Raw genomic sequence first — 19,514 nt, 5'->3', positions numbered from 1 at the left:
TCTGTTATGTTCAGTTATGATGTTAACTAAAACTAAAACCATAGAAAACATTATAACATTAACTGAAATAAAATAAAATATTAAAAAACTTTTCTCATTTTTATTTAGTTTAAGTTGAAGTACTAAAATAACTAAAACTTAATCTCGCTGGGAATCGAACCCAGGATCATGGCATTGCGAGCACCGTGCGTCTGCGGTTCAGAAAGTGCTTTTCCTGTTTTTGTTTTGTGTTTTTGGTGGATTACATTAAATACTCTTATGGTCGCACGATAAAATGCCCAGCTTTTTCTAATGCGTGTATTACATCCAGCAGATGGTGTGAAGAGTCATTGAGTGTCTGTGTGTGTTTTTGTAGGAATGGTAAGAGGGGGCAGCAGGGCTGGGAGAGGAAGTATGTGGTTCTCGACGGGACTAAAGTATCGATCTACGAGTCCGAGCCATCAGAAGGTAGACGCTCTCTCCGTCAGATCACTGGCCCGGGCTGGTTAGGTGTGTGTTCTGAACACGTGTGTGTGTGTGTGTTTCAGACTCAGTGAAGCCGCAGGAGGAGTTTGAGTTGTGTTTGCCGGACGGTGAGGTGACGGTACATGGAGCCGTCGGAGCCTCTGAACTCATTAACACGGCTAAATCAGGTCAGAGCCTCTCTGAGAAAATAACTACACATGCATGTGGTTAGAAACATCCTGAGCGTTAGACTTTGATGTGTGTTATTGTCATTTTTTTGAATATGTCTATATAGTTTTTATTTTTTTATTTCAGTTTTAGTTTTAGTTTTACTTTATTACTTCTTGTCAACCAGCTGAAATAAAATAAGTTTAGGTTATAAAGTTTATATATATATATTAGCTTTTTTTTTTCTTTTCTTTTTTTTTTTCAGTTTACGAAAAAGAAACAAAATTATGTTGTTAATGGGTTTTTTTAGTGTTATTTATATACAATTATAGTATTTTTTTATTTAATTTTAATTTAGAATTAATTTTAGATTAGCTTTTTATTTTTCATTTTGAAATGAGTTTCTGTTGTAATTTTATGTAATTTTTTTTTTTTTAAATTATATATATTATTTATTTTACTTATTTCAATTATTTGTCAAGGCAAAGTTTTTCTATATAATATTTCATATAATAATTGTATTTTATCTTTTCTTAATAATAATATTTTTTTTTTGCCACTTATTTGTCTCCCTAAACCACTGAGATCTCAGACTTTATACTGACATATTTGACAAACCAGGGCTTAACGCTAAGGATTTTTTCTGCTGGCCCCACAATAAAAAAAAATAATAAAGAAAAGAAAAGAAAATAGGCCTATAAAATAAGCCAAGTTATTGTTTTCGTTGTTTTTTATAAGGTGACACCAAAAGCTACTAGTTTAACTCAAAGTAAAGAGTAAGTAATAAAATAGGAACAAATAAAAAAATTGCAAGTAATAGCACAAATAAACACAACAGAATAAACATAAATGAAATAAACAGTGCTTTTCATGTTTTTTGTAGGCATAAACCTGTTTCAGGTACAGAAATTGTAATCTAATGTATAACTATAGATTAAACTTTATTAAAATTAGTCAGTCAAGAGCAGTTACAGATGCATAAATAATGTTTTGAATTGTTGGAAATATAAAACGTTAAATACTGTTATTTGAAATTATTTATAAAATGAAAAGATACTTTAAATGTGAAATTAAACCCGCCAGTAGGTGGCAGCGAGTCATTGAGATTCAACCGATTCATTCAAATGGCTGATTCATTCAAGAAGTGTTGCTCAGAGATGCAAAAGTGGACTTTGTTTGGAACTATTTTCATCGGTGAAATAGAGCGAAACAAGCAATTTGGTGTCTAAAATGTAAGTCACTTAATGTAAACTGCTTGTTTATTAAACTGTACGCTGTATAAAATCATTATCGCTTTTGTGATCATGCTTATATTTGGATAAAATGGCACTCTTCATGTAATATTGGTTAACTATATTAAATTATATAAATATAAAAGACATACAGGGGCATTTTTGCCCCTTATTTTGAATTCTGGGGGCATTCTAAATAAATTTTAATAGACTAAATCACGCAGTGAAATCATGCACTCTAAATATGCATGCGCACTAGTCTAATCTACTAGACTACGTCACGTAGTGCATGCGTGCACTCAATGTTTTTGTTTGGTTTTTGTAAGGCGAGGGACATACTCTATAATGTCAGATCGTTAAATCAACAATTACGATATCATAGACGATATATAACGCACGCCCTACAGCACTGGCACCGATCGGGCAAGTGACCGTTCCGTCTACTGTCCCGAGCGTCGTTCACACTGGCCCCGGGCCATCAGGCAGTCCTTATTGCCGAGCCCTGCAAACGTTTTACATTTATTTCATTTAGTGGCCAACTTAAACCAAGGCAACATTTTTAATTCTTTTTAAAGATTTTAAGTAAAAGTTTTCTACTTGTGAGGGCCAAATGTCCTCAAATATTATCTGACTAGTGAGTGTGTGTGTCAGATATCCCGTACGTGCTGAAGCTGGAGTCTCATCCTCACACCACGTGTTGGCCGGGCCAGTCTCTGTACTTCATGGCTCCCAGTTTCCCAGATAAGCAGCGCTGGGTGGCTGTTCTGGAGTCAGTGGTCGCCGGCAGCAGAGGATCCCGGGAGAAAACCGAAGCGGACGCGGTGAGTGGATATTTCCTTCAGAATGATGATTACTCCTGTATTCGCTTCAGTCTGACCTCATGAAATTGTTTGACAGACACAGTTTTCAGAGACATCGAAGGGCTCTGCCTTCTTTAAACCCTGTAGACTTTAGTTTCTCATGGCTTTTTATTTTTAAGCTATATTTCAATTAACAAAAAATGATTTTTAATCATTTTAGTCAACAGGAACAACACTGGATACTGTCACAAGTCTGTCTTAAGGATTATTTTGTCAGCGTTCACTATCATATTCATCTGTTTCAGTCACGTTCTGTCAGTTTTTTGCTCATCCGCAATATTTATGAGCAGAATAATGACAGTGAATACAAAAACACATGAACTGAAAACCAAGAAAAGATCGATCAAATCTAACATTGACAGACATTAATTTTTATTTATTTATTTCTATTGTCTAACGCTGTGAGTGTGATTGTGTTCTGAACGCTGTAGGCCGGTGTTAAACGTCAGAAGACTCTCTCGCCGCTGGTTCAGGTAATCACATGTTTGAGGGAAGCTCACACACACACACACGTGTGTGTTTCCCAGCATGCCCCTCTGTCTGGTGGCCGTGTTGCTTGCATCATCAGACCGTCAGGTCACGTTCTCATCTCTGCGCTTCAGGAAACTGAATGAATGTCGCTGTACATCATCCGCAGACTCCAGTGTTTCCTGCAGTTGTGAGCTTGCAGACGGTGCTCTTGAGAAACAACAACAGTCTTGACATTGTGACGTTCTCACATCAACACACATGCAGCACGAGCGGTGCAGTCTGATTCACTAACAAATGATTCTTATGAGTCAGTTCATTTTAAATGAATCTCTTAATGGATTCATTCACACTGCAAGTTGAAGTGCTCATTCATTCAGTGCACGACATTTGAGACATGATGTATTAATATTTATGAAATAAATTAGGAATTTATGTACTTTTGTTCACATCTGTATCCAGGATTTATTCTATAGAGATGGTAACATGAAGAAAAAAAACTATTTAAATTATTATTATTTTGTTTATTTTTATATTTATTACTATATTTTGAATGATGTTGAGTGATGTATAGGTAGATTGTTTATTTTAGCAATGTTGAATAATTGTAAAAAATAAATAAATAAATAATAATAATAAACCCACCACCTATACATAATTCAACATTAAAAAAAGTAATAAAAATAAATTCAGCACCTCTACATGTTGAATATTTAATGTTGTTGTAATAAATTTTAAACCATGTTGAATAATGTGTTGATGGTGTGTGAAGTAAAGAATGATATTTCTATAAAAGATAACAGGGAAATCATTGGTCAGGACGTGTGGGAATGACATTTATGTTTTAAAGTGCAGCACTGTAGAAGCAGTGAGACGTGACGCATCATTTGAGATGATATACATCAATATTTATGAAATAAATTCACAGTATTTACTTTTGTTCACGTCTGAAACACACTTCAGTAGGAAACACTGGCTGATCCTGAACGCTCTCAGTCTGTCTCGAACACGTGCGCTTGGCTCCAGCATTCCTTTACTCAGTGAACAGTGTGACTGTGGTGTTTTCATCTTCCATCTCTGTCTCTCTTTCTTTCTCTGTACAGAAGCTGCTGGGAAACTCTCTGCTGAAGCTGGAGGGAGACGATCGGCTGGATATAAACTGTACTTTACCCCTGACGGACCAGGTACAGCAGCACTAGACATTCGACGGAGCGTTTGACTAATAATGATCATGTTATTAAGAGATTCTAGAGTTGTACAGTATACCCGTGTCATCATAGCATTGTGATGCCCAAGCCTAAAAAAAATGTATAAAAGAAAAAATAATCAATAATTTAAATAAACCCACCACCTACACATAATTCAACATTGTGAATAAAAAAAAAAAAAAAAAATTAAACGGAGAATATATATATATATAGAGGCAAAATGGCAGTAAATTATTCATAATTCACTGATACTTCCTTATTCATATATATATTTATGTATGTATATAATTTTATAATGCGATATATTTACTCAGAAAATCGAGAGGTCACACAGCATAAACAAATATTACATTTTTTGTTTTATTTACAAAAAATGAAACAAAATGATTTATTTTCATAAATAAATAAATAAATACAAAAGTATTTATTTTAATTTTTTAACTAATTATTACTTTCATTTATTATTATTACTACTATTTTACTTATTACCTTTTCAAAACCTGACGTAATGTTTAATATACTTCATGTTGTTACATACATAATTTTTACCTTAATATGGTACAAGATTATCCTATTCAAATGATTGTGGTAAACACGTTAGATCTAAAAGTGCTCAGATTACGTTACCTATAATCTGTAATGTAATAATTACGTTACTAACTGCAATTTTCATCATGTAATTTGCATGCAGTAATGGACTACAATTTGTAAGTAGTCTACTCAGCACTGTGTGTGAATGTATATATGTGTGTATAAATATATATAGCAATGTTGAATAATTGTTAATAAACCCACTACCTATACATTAATCAATATTTTTAAATAAAATAATAAAAATAAAAAGTAAATGCATAAGAAAAAAAAACCCACCACCTATACATGTTGATTAATTAATGTTGTAGCACATTTTAACAATGTTGAATAATGTGTATGTGGTTGATGAAATCAATGACAGAGAAATTCATTGGTCAGGAGGTGTGGCAGTGATATTTGTGTTTTGAACTGCAGTACTCATGTAAAAGCTGTGAGAAAAACGGTGCCAGCAGAACAACGAGCTCATGCGTCCTGACGGATCTGATCTGTGACCGTGTGTGTGTGTGTTTCAGATCGTGCTGGTGGGCTCAGAGGAGGGTCTGTATGCCCTGAACGTCATCAAGAACTCGCTCACACACATCCCGGGACTCGACTCGGTGTTCCAGATACAGATACTGAAAGAGCTCGACAAACTGCTCATGATCACCGGTCAGTGCTCATTCACATTTATGTGCTGTAATGGCTGAATTATTACAGGTTAAAGGGTTAGTTCACCCAAAAATTTAAATTCTGTCATTAATTACTCACCCTCATGTCGTTCCACACCCGTAAGACCTTCGTTCATCTTCAGAACACAAATTAGGATATTTTTGATGAAATCCTAAGGTCTCCATTGACAGCAAGATAATTAACACTTTCAAATGCCCAGAAAGCTACTAAAGACATATTTAAAACAGTCATGTGACTGCAGTGGTTCAACCTTAATGTTATGAAGCGACGAGAATACTTTTTGTGCGCCAAAAAAACAAAATAACGACTTTATTCAAAAATATCTAGTGATGGGTGATTTCAAAACACTGCTTCATGAAGCTTTACAAATCTTTTGTTTCGAATCAGTGGTTCAGAACGCGTATCAAACTGCCAAAGTCATGTGATTTCAGTAAACGAGGCTTCATTACGTCATAAGTGTTTCGAAATTTCAATGGTTCACCACTGGGGGGGGGGCGTGACTTTGGCAGTTTGATACACGCTCTGAACCACTGATTCGAAACAAGATTCGTAAAGCTTCATGAAGCAGTGTTTTGAAATCGCCCATCACTAGATATTGCTGAATAAAGTCGATATTTTGTTTTTTTGAGCACAAAAAGTATTCTCATCTCTTCATAACATTAAGGTTGAACCACTGCAGTCACATGACTGTTTTAACGATGTCTTTAGTACCTTTCTGGACCTTGAAAGTGTTGATTATATTGCTGTCTATGGACGAGTCATAAACCTCTCAGATTTCATCAAAAATATCTTAATTTGTGTTCTGAAGATGAACGAAGGTCTTACGGGTGTGAAACAATATGAGGGTGAGTAATTAATGACAGAATTTTTGGGTGAACTAACCCTTCAATGGTAAAAAAAAATAATAACAAAGAGCCATTTTTATTCTGTCCAATGATAATTTCAGCACACACACTGTTTCAAAGCAGCTTGACTGTAATGAACAAGAAAATAATTATTGTTGCAAAGTTCATTAGTTATGAAGCAAACTCACTTCAGCTGTAAGCAGCTCTACAGAAGACAATAGTGTTGTTATTCTGCCCAGTTCATTTCAAGGTTTGTTCTCATCCAATATGATGGGTCATATTCCTGAACATGAAGTGTGTGTGTGCAGGTGAGGAGCGCGCTCTGTGTCTGGTGGACATTAAGCGGGTGAAACAGTCTCTGGCTCAGTCTCATCTGCCGGCGCAGCCTGATCTCAGTCCCTACATCTTTGAGGCGGTGAAGGGCTGCCATCTCTTTGCTTCTGGAAAGGTGAAGCATTCACACGACCCCTGTGACCCATCGACTGCCCACAGCATGTCATGTGTTTGATGCCCCAGTTATATTTAGTTGTAGTTGTCTATAATGCTGTTACACTGTCCTGTTAAAAGAATCTTCCATATGTATGAATGTAAATGTTTTGAATATTTTAAGTTACTCTCATTTTTGAAGTAAAATGGGTTGTGAACAGTTTCACATTGACTTTAAGTTGTATTGAACCTGGAAGATTATTTCCTACATCCACAGATCCTTCATCTAGATACAGTAGGATCAATGAGATTTCACTTTTACGCTTTAATCTAAGTTACAATTTTATTTCATTAGCAATTTTAGTACTTTAATTTCATCTTCTATTAGTTGGCAAAACATTTCTAATTTTGTACGTTTTTCATTTAATATTTATATTTTATTTCAGCTTTTTTTCAATGAACAAAAACACCTGTGACCAAAATTATGTTATTTTAGTATTATTTATATACAATTGTTTTTTGTTTTGAATTAGCTTTTGTTTTTATATTTTCAATTTTAGTTTAATCTGTCATTATTAAATTAATAATGATATTTAGTTTTAATTTGTTTTATTTGTTTTAATTTAGTTCAGCTTAAACTTATATCAGTTTATTGCCAAGGCAATATTTCTAAGTTTCATATTGTTTTACGTTTTTCATCTAATATTTATATTTTATTTTATTTCAGCTAATTAAAACACGCCTGTGAAATTGATTGTTTAGTGTTATTTTAGTATTATTTATGTACTATTATGTTTTGAATTACTTTATATTTATTATGTATTTATTACTTTTTATACTTTAAATTTTAGTTTAGTTTAATTTTTAGTCATTTTATGTGCTTTTGTTATTTTTTTATAAGTTGTTATATAGTAATATTTAATATTTATTAAATATATTTATATTTATTACTATATATTTATTAATTTTAGTTTAATTTATTATAAACTTATTTCAGTTTATTGCCAAGGCAACATTTCTAATTTTAGTTTATGTTTTTAATCTAATATTTTATTTTATTTCAGATTTATTTCAATTTACAGAAATGTTTTAAATGGTTTTAGTTAATGATAATGAGTACACATGTGTACATCTGTTGGTTTATCAGTATACTGAAGAATGAAGCGTGTGTGTTTCAGATTGACTCTGGCATGTGTATCTGTGCCGCGATGCCCAATAAAATCACCATCCTGCGCTTCAACGACGCGCTCAACAAGTTCTGCATCAGAAAGGTGACGTATAAAGAACCTCTTCATGAAGGACAGACACGCATGTTTCAAGTGCCCCAGTTATGACCTTTCATGTAGTGTGTAATGATGCTGTTTGTGAATGTAAAAGCTCTGCAAAGTTTCACAGATCAGATAAATGGAGTTTAGAAAGAAAGAATTGATTCTGAACTGAAACGAGTCATCAGTAATTCAGTCTGACGTCCTTTTGAACCTGTGTAGGTTTGTAACTAATTTGCATAATGCCATCCCATTGGCTGCCGGTGAACACTGTAGTTGTATCTGAGACTGAAAGAGTTTGGTTCTTGTTGTTTATGTGGAGAAGACCAAAGCAAATCCACTTTGATGAGATTGATACGGTAAAACCGACGCCATCGTTACTGTTCGTATCACTGTGAATCAAGAGCTGAGATTCAGATATGATAATGAGTGTTTGTTTTCTGACCAATCACAGCAGAGCAGGCTCTCAGAAAGGCGGGGTTTAGAGAGACCAAATTCTTGATCGAAGCGTTTCAGACACTGTGAGAAAAGAGCTGATGCTGCAGCGGATATTATGAGAAAATTAAAGTGTTTTTTTGACCTTTGATGCTTGTAAACCTGTTTTAGGAGACTCCAAAACAACATTAGGAGCCTTTAAAATAGCAATAAAAGTGCACTTTAGCTTCCTCCATTGATGTGTGTATCTGCTGCTCTTCTCCGCAGGAGATCGAGACGTCCGAACCCTGCAGCTGCATTCACTTCACAGGTTACAGCATCATCATCGGCACCAATAAGTTCTATGAGATTGAGATGAAGCAGTACGTTCTGGAAGGTGAGATGATGGACACACAACTGTCTGTTTCACTCCACTGCGCCAGTGCTGCTGTTGAACTGACCCGATGTGTGTGTTTGTTCAGAGTTTCTGGATAAGAACGACGTGACGTTGGCCTCGGCTGTGTTCGCCGCCTCCTCCCACAGTTTCCCCATCTCCATCATCCAGGTGTCCAGCGCGCCGCAGAAAGTCGAGTATCTGCTCTGCTTCCACGGTGCGTGTGTGAACGTGATCACTGTGTGAGATGGTGGACGTGTTTGTGAATCTGTGTTTGACCAGTGTGTGTCGTTGCTTGTAGAGTTTGGAGTGTTTGTGGACGCCTACGGCCGCAGGAGTCGCAGCGATGACATCAAATGGAGCCGCCTGCCTCTGTCCTTCGGTAAAACTTTATCAAAATGAATCAGTTTTATTCAGCAGTTATTAGTCAGTAGTTTAGTTTAGACCAGTTCACACCAAGAGCGACACAGAAAAGCAGAAAAAATCACAGGGAAACTGTTTGCACCAACAAACAAGTCACACTATAATTCAACTGAAAGAAATGAATATATATATATATATGTATGTATATGAAGAGTTTGGTTCCAAATGCGATAAAAGCCATTTTAAAAAAAATTGAGTTTCCGCCAAAATCAGTATTGTATCTGGTCAGTATTAAAAAGTCAATTTTTAATTTTACTCAAAATGCGATATCCGCCGTGTTATTCTGTCATGTTTTCTCCCTTTCTTTCCAAAACACGACAAACACCAGTCTCCCTTCTCTGCAGAACGCGATATATCCGCTCAACCAATCACAGCGCACCATTCCACACACTGTAAACAGTAATGGAGGCGCTCTGAATACACCCGGCATCCTAGTTTTCCTTTCCTGCTTTGTACTTTGTGATCAACAAAAGCAGAAAAATGAATAATTTTGACGGCATTGATGAACCTGTGGTGGTTTCTGCGGCGGGGAAGAAACGCAAGTCATCGAAATGTAATCATTTACGTGAGGAGATTGAGAAGATGAGGCACTCGAGTCGGGAGGAGGAAAAATGCCGGCTGTTGCTTGTTCCACGACAGCATCAAACTTCTGTCACGGTCCCCAAAACTGAATCATGAACAGTTTTTAAAAGCCGTTTTTAATACCAGTGTACTCTGTAAATGTGTTTATTTTAACCGTGCAGTGGCGCCAGATACTCTTTAATCGGTAATGACAAACAGAAACATAATTTACATTAACAAGATGACTCGTTGAATTCGTTTTGGGAGCGACGACTGATTGAATTTTTTGTCAAATGCCTGTATATAAGATTAGTATTGACAAAGTTCAGAGGCTGTCATGTGAATCAACTTACTTTGTTGTGCATTTTCAATATGAAAAATAACTTTTATATTGATGGATTAATTGCATTTTGGGGGAAAAATAATTCATTTTTATAATAAACCTTTTAAAATCAAAATGTAGATTTGAATTTTTAATGTTTTCATAACCAAAAGATACTATGTGAAAGTTTGAAACAGAAAATAGTGGTTTTCATCTTGCTGCTTTCTTGGTAAAGAAAACACATTTTTACTCAAATTAATCAAAATGGAGTTATAGCGTTTTGGAACCAAACTCTTCATACATATATATATATAATATTATTTTTAACATAATGTATTTATATAATATGTAATTTATTTGAATTAATATAAATGTTTTATATATTAAAATATTTGATTATATTGATTAAATCCTGTATTTAAATATATTCATAATATATAAGTTATGTATAATATATATTATAATACTTATATAATGGGATGAGTCCATTTATGTAATTTACATGTAATATATTTACATGTGTGTGTATATATAATATACACTACCATTCAAAAGTTTGGAGTCGGTACGTTTTTTTTTTTTTGTTTTTTTTTGAAAAAAAGTCTTTTCTGCTCACCAAGACTGCATTTATTTAATCAAAAATACACTAAAAATGTGAAATATTGTTACAATTTCAAACAGCTGTTGTCTATGTGAATATATTGTAAAGTGTAATTTATTCCTGCGATCAAAGCTGAATTTTCAGCATCAGTTGTGCTGTTTCTCAATCTTGTTCGATGCTGAGATTTTCACTCATATGAAATTAAATTAATTCTATTTACTGTCTTAATTCATGTTTCTGGTCTTATTGCGAATGATTCATTGGTGCTCTTTTATTTCTGAAGGAATAAAAATGTTCTAATAATGCTCCACTTCTGTTAAATATCCGTTTTAGCAGTCTCACATTGAGCTCCGACTCTATTGAGATATCAAACACTTTATCACATCAGCTCCTGATGGATGAAACCATATCCTGTGTGTTTCTCCACAGCGTACAGAGAGCCGTACCTGTTTGTCACGTACTTCAACTCTCTGGACGTCATCGAGGTTCAGAGTCACTCTGCGCTCGGGTAAAACTGCCGCCCAGTATATTTTTTGGTTTTGTTCTTGATGTTTGTTGGAGACACTGAATCGAGTGCTGTGTGTGTTCAGGCCACATGCTTACGCACACCTGGACATTCCCAACCCACGTTACCTGGGTCCCGCCATCTCGTCCGGCGCCGTGTATCTGGCCTCGTCCTACCAGAACAAGCTGCGTGTCATTTGCTGCAAAGGCAATCTGAGCCAAGAGGGATCGAGCGCAGAACCACAGAGAAACGGCTCCACCCGCAGGTCAGTGCTTTGAGTACATGTGGCGCTTCCTGTCATGTGATTTCACTGGATGAATTTCTGATAAATATTTTGTGTGTATATGTGTGTATATATACAGTATTACTGCCCGCTATCGACCTCATATATGGTCAGACACTTGCATGTTTCATTATATTGTTAACATTTTACAAAAATCAAGCTCAAATAGGGTTACAATGTTTGTTATAAAAGATGAAGTGCTTCACACAGGCTATTTAAGACAGTATTGGCTATGACTCGATGCCAAATGCTAGACTAGGACACTCCTAAAATACATAAGTCATTAGCCTTTATTTATATATATATATATATATATATATATATATATATTTATTTATATATATATATTTATATATATATATATATATATATATATATATATATATATATATATATATATTTATATTTATATATATTATTCAAACAAACAGTTCTTTATTTACCATTGCATTGCAAACAAGCAGAGACGCTCCAAACTGTGTGCAGCACTTCATTCACAATAGAGGGGTGGAGTTAAGAGGTTTGACTGACAGTTTGAGAAGCCAATGGAGTTACAAGGTTTAGTCACAAGCTCTTTTAATACCTTTCATTAGTTAAATACTTGCAAAACTCACAGTCGGACATGAAGAGTGACCAATATTAATGATTTATGGGGGAAAAAAGACTAAATATGGAGAGATGAGGTTCCTGCCCAGCAGTGCTTTATTTACAGTAAGGTTTTATTTGTTAACATTAGTTCACATGAGATTAATAAATACTGTAAAAAATATATTGCTCATTGTTTGTTTATATTAGCTAATGCAAATGTTAACAAATGAGACCTTATTGTAACTTGACTAAATATGACTTTATTATTATTATTATTATTTTAATTATGATATTAAAATAAGAAATATATTATATTGTAATAATGCATTGTACTGTAAATAAAACTTAAATATTTAATAAAATGAAAATAACAACCGTAAAATTACAATACTAATTTATTTCTTAATTTATTCTTTCAAATGTTAAACCATAGAGCTTTTATTTTGGCGGGAAACTGCAGGGAGATCTTAAAGCTTCTCTTTTGTTGACAGCAGATTTACATATGATTATCTTTACAAATCTGGAAGTTGTTTGGGCTTTCAAATGCGTGTTAAATCAACTCAAATTTAGCAGATGCAGAGATGGAGTCGCTCTGAGACACTGAGCTGCACGTGTGTAAATGAGACACGCAGTTCATCGTTTCATTTAATTAAATTGATAAATTTTGGTCTCATTTTCATTAATCCTGCAGCTCTTATGATCAGTAACAAGACACGAGAAACAGTTTGACATCTGATCAGTGAATAATGATTTAAATGTGTCGGCTTCATCTGACTGACACGCCTTCTGTGTGAACGACACCATGTGACCTGAAGTCTGGCTGTAATTGGTTCAGAGGTTCTGACTGTTTCTCTTTTCTTTACAGGAAGAAAAGCGCTTTCTTTATATGTGCAAAGGAGTGACTGAGCATGAACGTTTTTACCTGTGAACTGAGTGATGAATAAAGTGTTTTTAAAGAGAATATTCTGAACCACTGAGCATGTGACTAGTTTTAATGTGACGCTCTGAACACTGTAATATCATTTTAAGGCATAGGATAAAAATATCACCATACTTTCCCCAGTTGATTGATCACAGTACATTAAGACAGTGGTTGTGTATTACAAGTTTTCTGAAACATAATGTTTAAATATGATTGTTTTTCATAGATTTATTGTGATGAATGCGGCACGTTTTCTTCCTCAGCTCTGATTATATCATGATATCAGGTGTTTTGAGAAGCTCTTCTTCATGATTTATCATGTTATTTAAAATATGTTGAAATATTATGGATATGGCGGATGAGGAGACGTGTTTCTTGGTAAGTAGTCCTGTGATGTGAACCGGTTTAGTAGCGCACGTGATGAATGGTGTTCACTGGGTGCTTCATTATCAGCTCTGGATGTGTCACATTAATAACTCTTCTCACTGGTGAATGTCTGTCAGGTGACTGTAAACTGTTTTCTGTGTTTTTAAACCGTTTATCAATGTATCCATGTATAGTTTCCTCCAGGTACTGTTTCTATAGCCGTGATATATTAAGTTATATGGTTATCGTAGTAGAGTTCTGTGAAGGACTGACTTGGACTGTTTCTCTCCCCGCAGCCCAAACAAGCGCGGTCCTCCGTCCTACAACGAGCACATCTCCAAGCGTCTGGCCGCCATGCCCGCCGTACAGGAGGGACTCCACCAGCCCGGGACGCCCCACCGCTACCGCGAGGCTCGCACAGAGTTCCGGCGGGACAAGTCGCCCGCGCGCCCCCTCGACAGAGAGAAGTCGCCGGGCCGGCTGGAGAGGTCGCCCGGGAGGATGATGGACCCTCGGCTGGACCGTTCGCCGGGCCGCGTCATGGACCTGCGCAGGGAGAGGTCGCCCGGCCGGGCGTTTGAGGAGCCCCGTCAGAGACTGCACACGGGATCGGCACGAACGCCCATCAACACTGTTAACAAGGTCAGGACGACTGAACACTAGGGGTGCAACGGTTCAGATTACTCACGGTTCGGTTTGTATCACGGTTTTAGGCTCACGGTTTCAGTACGGTTCGGTATGTGCTATGTTCAGGTGAAAAATACTACTGTCAAATGAAAATAAGAACAAATAATCAAACAGCACAAATAAATACAGTAAAGCAAAAATACAAATAAAGCTTTTCAGGTTTTTCATCCAGTTTTCAGGTGCAGAAATTGAATAAAGTAGCTGATAAAATGTAAAACAACATTGCATGTAATCTTCACTGTATAAATTAAATAAAGATCAATCATTATTAATTATTAAGTTACTATTCCGTCATGAGCAATGAGTGATTTCCTTGTCTTTTGTTGTTTGATTAACACTAAAAACACATTCAGACAGCAGGAATGCAAGAGCTGCTGTCTCTTTAAGACACAATACACTGATACTGAACACATGCGTTCTTTCTCGAGTGTATAAGTTCACTTAAGACATAACCTACTATGCTTGCTAGGATACTCACCAAGACGGGCATGTTGATATAATTTTGTGTGAATTTGTCCGTTCAAGCACACGACTTGAAAAAGACCTCAATATTTGCGTGCTGTACACACGCTTTCGCGCGTCGGATAAATCTTCTCACAGCGCGCGCGCAAGTTCTCTTTCGCGACTTGCACTCGAATGTTTAAATTGGCAAGGCTTAAATGAGTTTAGTTTAAATACAGATAGCAACATGTGCTGTTCAGGTCTCACCTGCGCTCGCGCGCTATCAACACCCGGGTGATGACGGCGTAAATGACTGCTCATATAGAGCATACGGCACTCGCACTGAACAAAGTTTAGGGGAAGCCAGAATGCGTATCCATCGACAGAAACATACATTAGCCTAACTCTGTCTGTCTGTTTTATTTATTTTCTACAAACCATATTATAGATAGTCGTCAGATATGAGATGAACTGCGGTGCAAGTGCGTGCCGAACCGAGTGTGCAGAAAGGTATGGTTTGTTTTTTTTACCGAGAACCGTTTCACCTCTACTGAACACACACACAACTTTACTAGCGAGACGCTGGTTTGCTTTATCCAGCCGAGAAATGTAGTTTGCGTATCATGTGGCCATACAGAGGCGTTCGCTCAGTGAGTATTTCACACCGCGTGATGCGCGAGGGTTCGCGATCTTCACACAGAGCTGAAGGTGGACGTTTTTACAAAAAAAGACTTTCTTGCTAAAAAAAGTCTGTTCAAATCTGTGTTTGTGTGTCCAGCAGGTGTGGGATCAGTCGTCGGTGTAAGTGACGTCTTCAGAAGAACCACACACAGGAAGCACGTGTCATCAGATCCCGTATGGATGTGGGAAATTCACAGCACAACGTCCCGCACCACATGACCACACAGATCTGGCCAGCGTTTACTAGTGCTAACATTTCTAAACAACACTAACACACAGACGGGAGGACGGGAGTTTTGCCTGTTGTTTGTCTTGATTTTCCTGTCCTTTCTCTTTTTACTTCCTTCTGTTTCTGATGGAAGCTTGTTTCTGCCACAGAATACAAAAATAAGACTTTTTAATCTTACAATTCTGACCTTTTCTCACAATTGCAAGTTTATATCTTTCATTTGCAAGTTATAAACTCGTTATTGTTTGAGTTTACATCTCGTAATTCTGAGTTTACACTTCACAATTTATACTTCTTTTTCTTCCAACATGGAAAAAGAGAATTAAATAGGCATTTTTTTTCACAATTCTGACTTTTTTTCTCACAATTGCAAGGAAAAAATAAATTCAAAATTGTCAGATAAAACATCTTGCAATTCTGGCTTCTTCTTTTTTCACAGAATTTTAAAAAATGTTATTTTTAAAATTCAGACTGTCCTCAGAATTACGAGTTTATATCTCACAATTCTGAATTTCGGGAAAAAATGAGTGTGAGATAAAGCCGCAATTACCTTTTTTATTTTTTTATTCCATAGTTAAAAGAAAAAAAACAGAATTGCGAGATCTTAGAACTCAGAGAAAAGATATAAACTTGCAATTGTGAGGAAATAGTCTGAATTGTGAAATTAAAATAACATTTACCTTCTATTTGAAGTTATAAACTCATTATTGTGAGTTTACATCTCTGAATTCTGAGTTTACATTTCACAATTCAGATTTCTTTTGCTTCCGACATGGAAAAAGGAAATTAAAAAGGTATTTTTAAATTTTTAACTCACAGTTCAGAGGTTATATCGCGCTGAATTGCGAGGAAAAACAATCTATATTTTCAAAAAGTTTACATTTCACAAGTCTGGCTTTTTTCACAGAATTTTGAAACAAAATGTTTTAAATGTAAAACTGTTCTCAGAATTTTGAGTTTATATTTCACAATTCTGAATTGCAGGAAAAATTTGCAATTACCTTTATTTTTTTCATTCCATGGTGAAAAGAAAAAAACAGAATTGCGAGATTTTAGAATTTATAGAAACTTGCAAGAAATAAACTCGCAATTGTGAGGAAAAAAGTTTTATTTTTTTATTCCGTGGCAGAAATAAGTTTCCATCGTTTCCTCTTCCTTTCCTTGACTCTCTCCCTCTCTCTTCCCACACTTCCCACAATCCCCGGCGACAGCGTAGCGTCCGTCTCGACGGAAGGGAATCTTTGTAAACCTTCAGAATGTCACATGTGACCCTTGTAAATACGCCCACAGGATGTTTTTTATAAGACGATATCAAAGCGAATCGCGAGGCGGGTCTATTTTTGTTAAAAACGAAGCGCGAGGAACTGGTTTGTAACGCGCCCGACTGGATGTCTCAATCTGAACATTTTGCTTGAATCAAGCTGGCGTGTTTTCGTCGTGTCACGTACCGGCTTCTCCAGCTCCGGTGTTCGGTGTCGTGTTGGGAGCTTTACCCAGAACTCTTGTCGTAGTATATCGTCTGCTTTTCTCAATAGCACAGACCGAGAATGCCATGATGAACTCAGGATCAGAATGTATGAATCCTAAAGGAATCGCTCTCGTATCTTTCCACAGACGAAGTGCCCTGTAAAGCAGCGATCGACGCTATTTCCGCGCAGCCGTGATGATGTATTGAGCGCGTTCAACTCCATTCGTGCGGTGACGTCTCGTTCTGTCGCATGGAGACGTTGTGACGGGTTTGTTCTGTTCCCGCTTCTCATTTCTGTTCCCTGTATAACTTGATGCACTTCATTCTGCGCTAATCGATGCTGATGTTAACCCACTGCTGACCAGAGATGTAGCCTTTCTTGTTTTATCTTTTTTTTTCTTTTTTTTTTTTTTTTTTTATGATTATGGTCCAATAGCATTATCTATAGCCACTAATAAACAAAAGTTCTATCTTTATCCGAGCCTCTGCGTCGTTCTTCAGTCTGCTTTTACTCATTTGACTTTCATAATCATATTTTCAGGTGAAACTGGATTTTCGGTGAGACTAAATGTAGGATGGGACTCGATTTTCACCTTCAGGAATTAACTGGATGGTGAAAAGAGTCTCGGTCTGACAGGTGAGTGAAAAATAAGAGACGTTCCTGAGGAACTTTGATGAAAGAAGATGAACTTTGAAATGGATTGAATCCGACCAGGAACATTTAAGAAAGTAAAGAGTCGTGTTGACTGAATAACCCTCCGAATGCATTAAAAACTATACATGAGATCATAAAACAGTCATAACTTAATATTTCTCAACTAAAACCATATTGTATCTAATCAGTAACTTCTCATCGAGTAAATGCACTAAAGTTTTGAATGTTACCATGTTTTTACCATGCTATTACCCTTTTTATTATTTAGAAAAATTGAGAAATTCTTTGAAATTTCAGATTTTTTTTTAAGATCTACAGCAAAAAAAACTGTGATGCAAGAAAAGATATATTTTTATCAATATTTATGAGAGATTTTATTTGAATATATCATCAGATGAAATTTATATGAACATATAATATGAGAATTACCAGTTGACTTCAATGGATTTAAACTCATGACTGCTCAAAACTGTCTAAATTTATGAAATCTACATTTACTTTTTGTGACAAAACATCAGTATTACTCTGAAATGTTTTCAAACAAAATATATATATAAGCTTTTACTTTCATATGAAAAAATGATGATAAACAGCTTGAATCAACTTTTTGTTCATCAGTTTTTGGCAGCAGAGTGAAATTTCGACTTTTTATTTTCCAAACCCTCTCCTTTTTAGTTTAGACTATTTGGTCTGTGAACTTTTGCTCTACAAACACATTAAGACATTTGTCATTTTATTTCAATTTCAGACTTACTGTGTTCATGTGTGAGCTTGTTTATAAACAAGTGGGAAGGTAAAAGTGTGTGTGTGTGTGTGTGTGTGTGTGTGTGTGTGTGTGTGTGTGTGTAGGAAAGAGGCTAAATGTATTTTACAGAAGTCATTTGAGACAAATCTGACTAATACATGTAAAAAACAAAACAAAAAAACAGCATAATTTCATGTGTAAAGCCACAATTCACTTTCAGGTCAAAATGGACTTGAATGCAAAGGGTGTAACAATTTACTGTAGTTTAAATGATTATATCTCTTACGTTAAAAATAAATAAATAAAGTGTATTTTGACAGTCTTAATCCTTGTGCGTCAATTAAAAAAAGTTACACATGGGTCCAAAGAGGACACAAATATGTCAAAAAACTGTCATAAACATTTGAATCTTGGGAGCACAGACTTAAGTTTGGAAGATTATTGTTGAAGTAAAAGTTTAAAAAGTGAAATAAGTTTGTTTATGAAAATAATTGATGAACAATATTTTATATAAAATGTAGATTTTATGAAACATGTTGAACTTTAAAACTGCTAGAAAATCAAAGCCATAAATCTAAATAAGTTGTGTTCCAAATTTGAGGTTGATATCTCAAAAAATGAGCTTTCAGTAAGAGTTTGTTTGGACGCAGTGCCACATTTTCTCCATTAGGTGCCAGCAAAGCTCTGCCTGTACACACACTTGTTCAATTTGTGATTTACAGTACAGTAGAGCTTCTCTCTCAAATATCACACACACACATTTTTTTATACACACATATAAACCACACTCTGACATCCACACCAACACAATTATAGCTGCATAATTTATCCAACTGACTCTATAATATTCAGAAGCAGAAAACAGGAATAAAGCGAGAATTTTCTTTATAGGCCAAACCTGAGAAAATGACACCATCTGATAAAAAATAGTAAAACTTTTAATTTTGTAGCCTTGCCAACAGAATGAAAGCCTATTAACAAAGATTGCATCATTTTATAGTTGAATGGCCCTGGGATTAAAAATGGCAGTTTTAATGGGTTTCAATGGGG

General features: G+C 35.6%; 1 protein-coding gene across 6 annotated transcripts in view; it reads left to right on the top strand.

Annotated features, from left to right (window-relative positions):
* LOC127512724 (citron rho-interacting kinase-like) overlaps positions 1-17,540 on the top strand; it is an 81,801-nt gene extending 64,261 nt beyond the window's left edge. For 2 of the 6 annotated variants that reach the window (XM_051893919.1, XM_051893917.1), the window contains 15 exons: positions 356-447; positions 528-632; positions 2,496-2,665; positions 3,136-3,177; positions 4,276-4,356; positions 5,487-5,622; positions 6,797-6,936; positions 8,093-8,185; positions 8,882-8,990; positions 9,076-9,204; positions 9,289-9,369; positions 11,324-11,402; positions 11,485-11,664; positions 13,855-14,200; positions 15,465-17,540. In XM_051893919.1, the coding sequence (XP_051749879.1) occupies positions 356-447; positions 528-632; positions 2,496-2,665; positions 3,136-3,177; positions 4,276-4,356; positions 5,487-5,622; positions 6,797-6,936; positions 8,093-8,185; positions 8,882-8,990; positions 9,076-9,204; positions 9,289-9,369; positions 11,324-11,402; positions 11,485-11,664; positions 13,855-14,200; positions 15,465-15,491 (1,810 nt within the window). In that variant the 3' untranslated portion in view covers positions 15,492-17,540. The remainder of the gene's footprint in view (positions 1-355; positions 448-527; positions 633-2,495; positions 2,666-3,135; positions 3,178-4,275; positions 4,357-5,486; positions 5,623-6,796; positions 6,937-8,092; positions 8,186-8,881; positions 8,991-9,075; positions 9,205-9,288; positions 9,370-11,323; positions 11,403-11,484; positions 11,665-13,854; positions 14,201-15,464) is intronic. The other 4 variants (XM_051893921.1, XM_051893920.1, XM_051893918.1 and 1 more) reach the window with 3 other exon arrangements.
* The last annotated feature ends 1,974 nt before the right edge of the window (positions 17,541-19,514 follow it).

This window comes from Ctenopharyngodon idella, chromosome 5 (genome assembly GCF_019924925.1).
Source record: "Ctenopharyngodon idella isolate HZGC_01 chromosome 5, HZGC01, whole genome shotgun sequence".
Taxonomy (NCBI): domain Eukaryota; kingdom Metazoa; phylum Chordata; class Actinopteri; order Cypriniformes; family Xenocyprididae; genus Ctenopharyngodon; species Ctenopharyngodon idella.
This window is presented reverse-complemented; position numbering and strand designations above follow the sequence as displayed.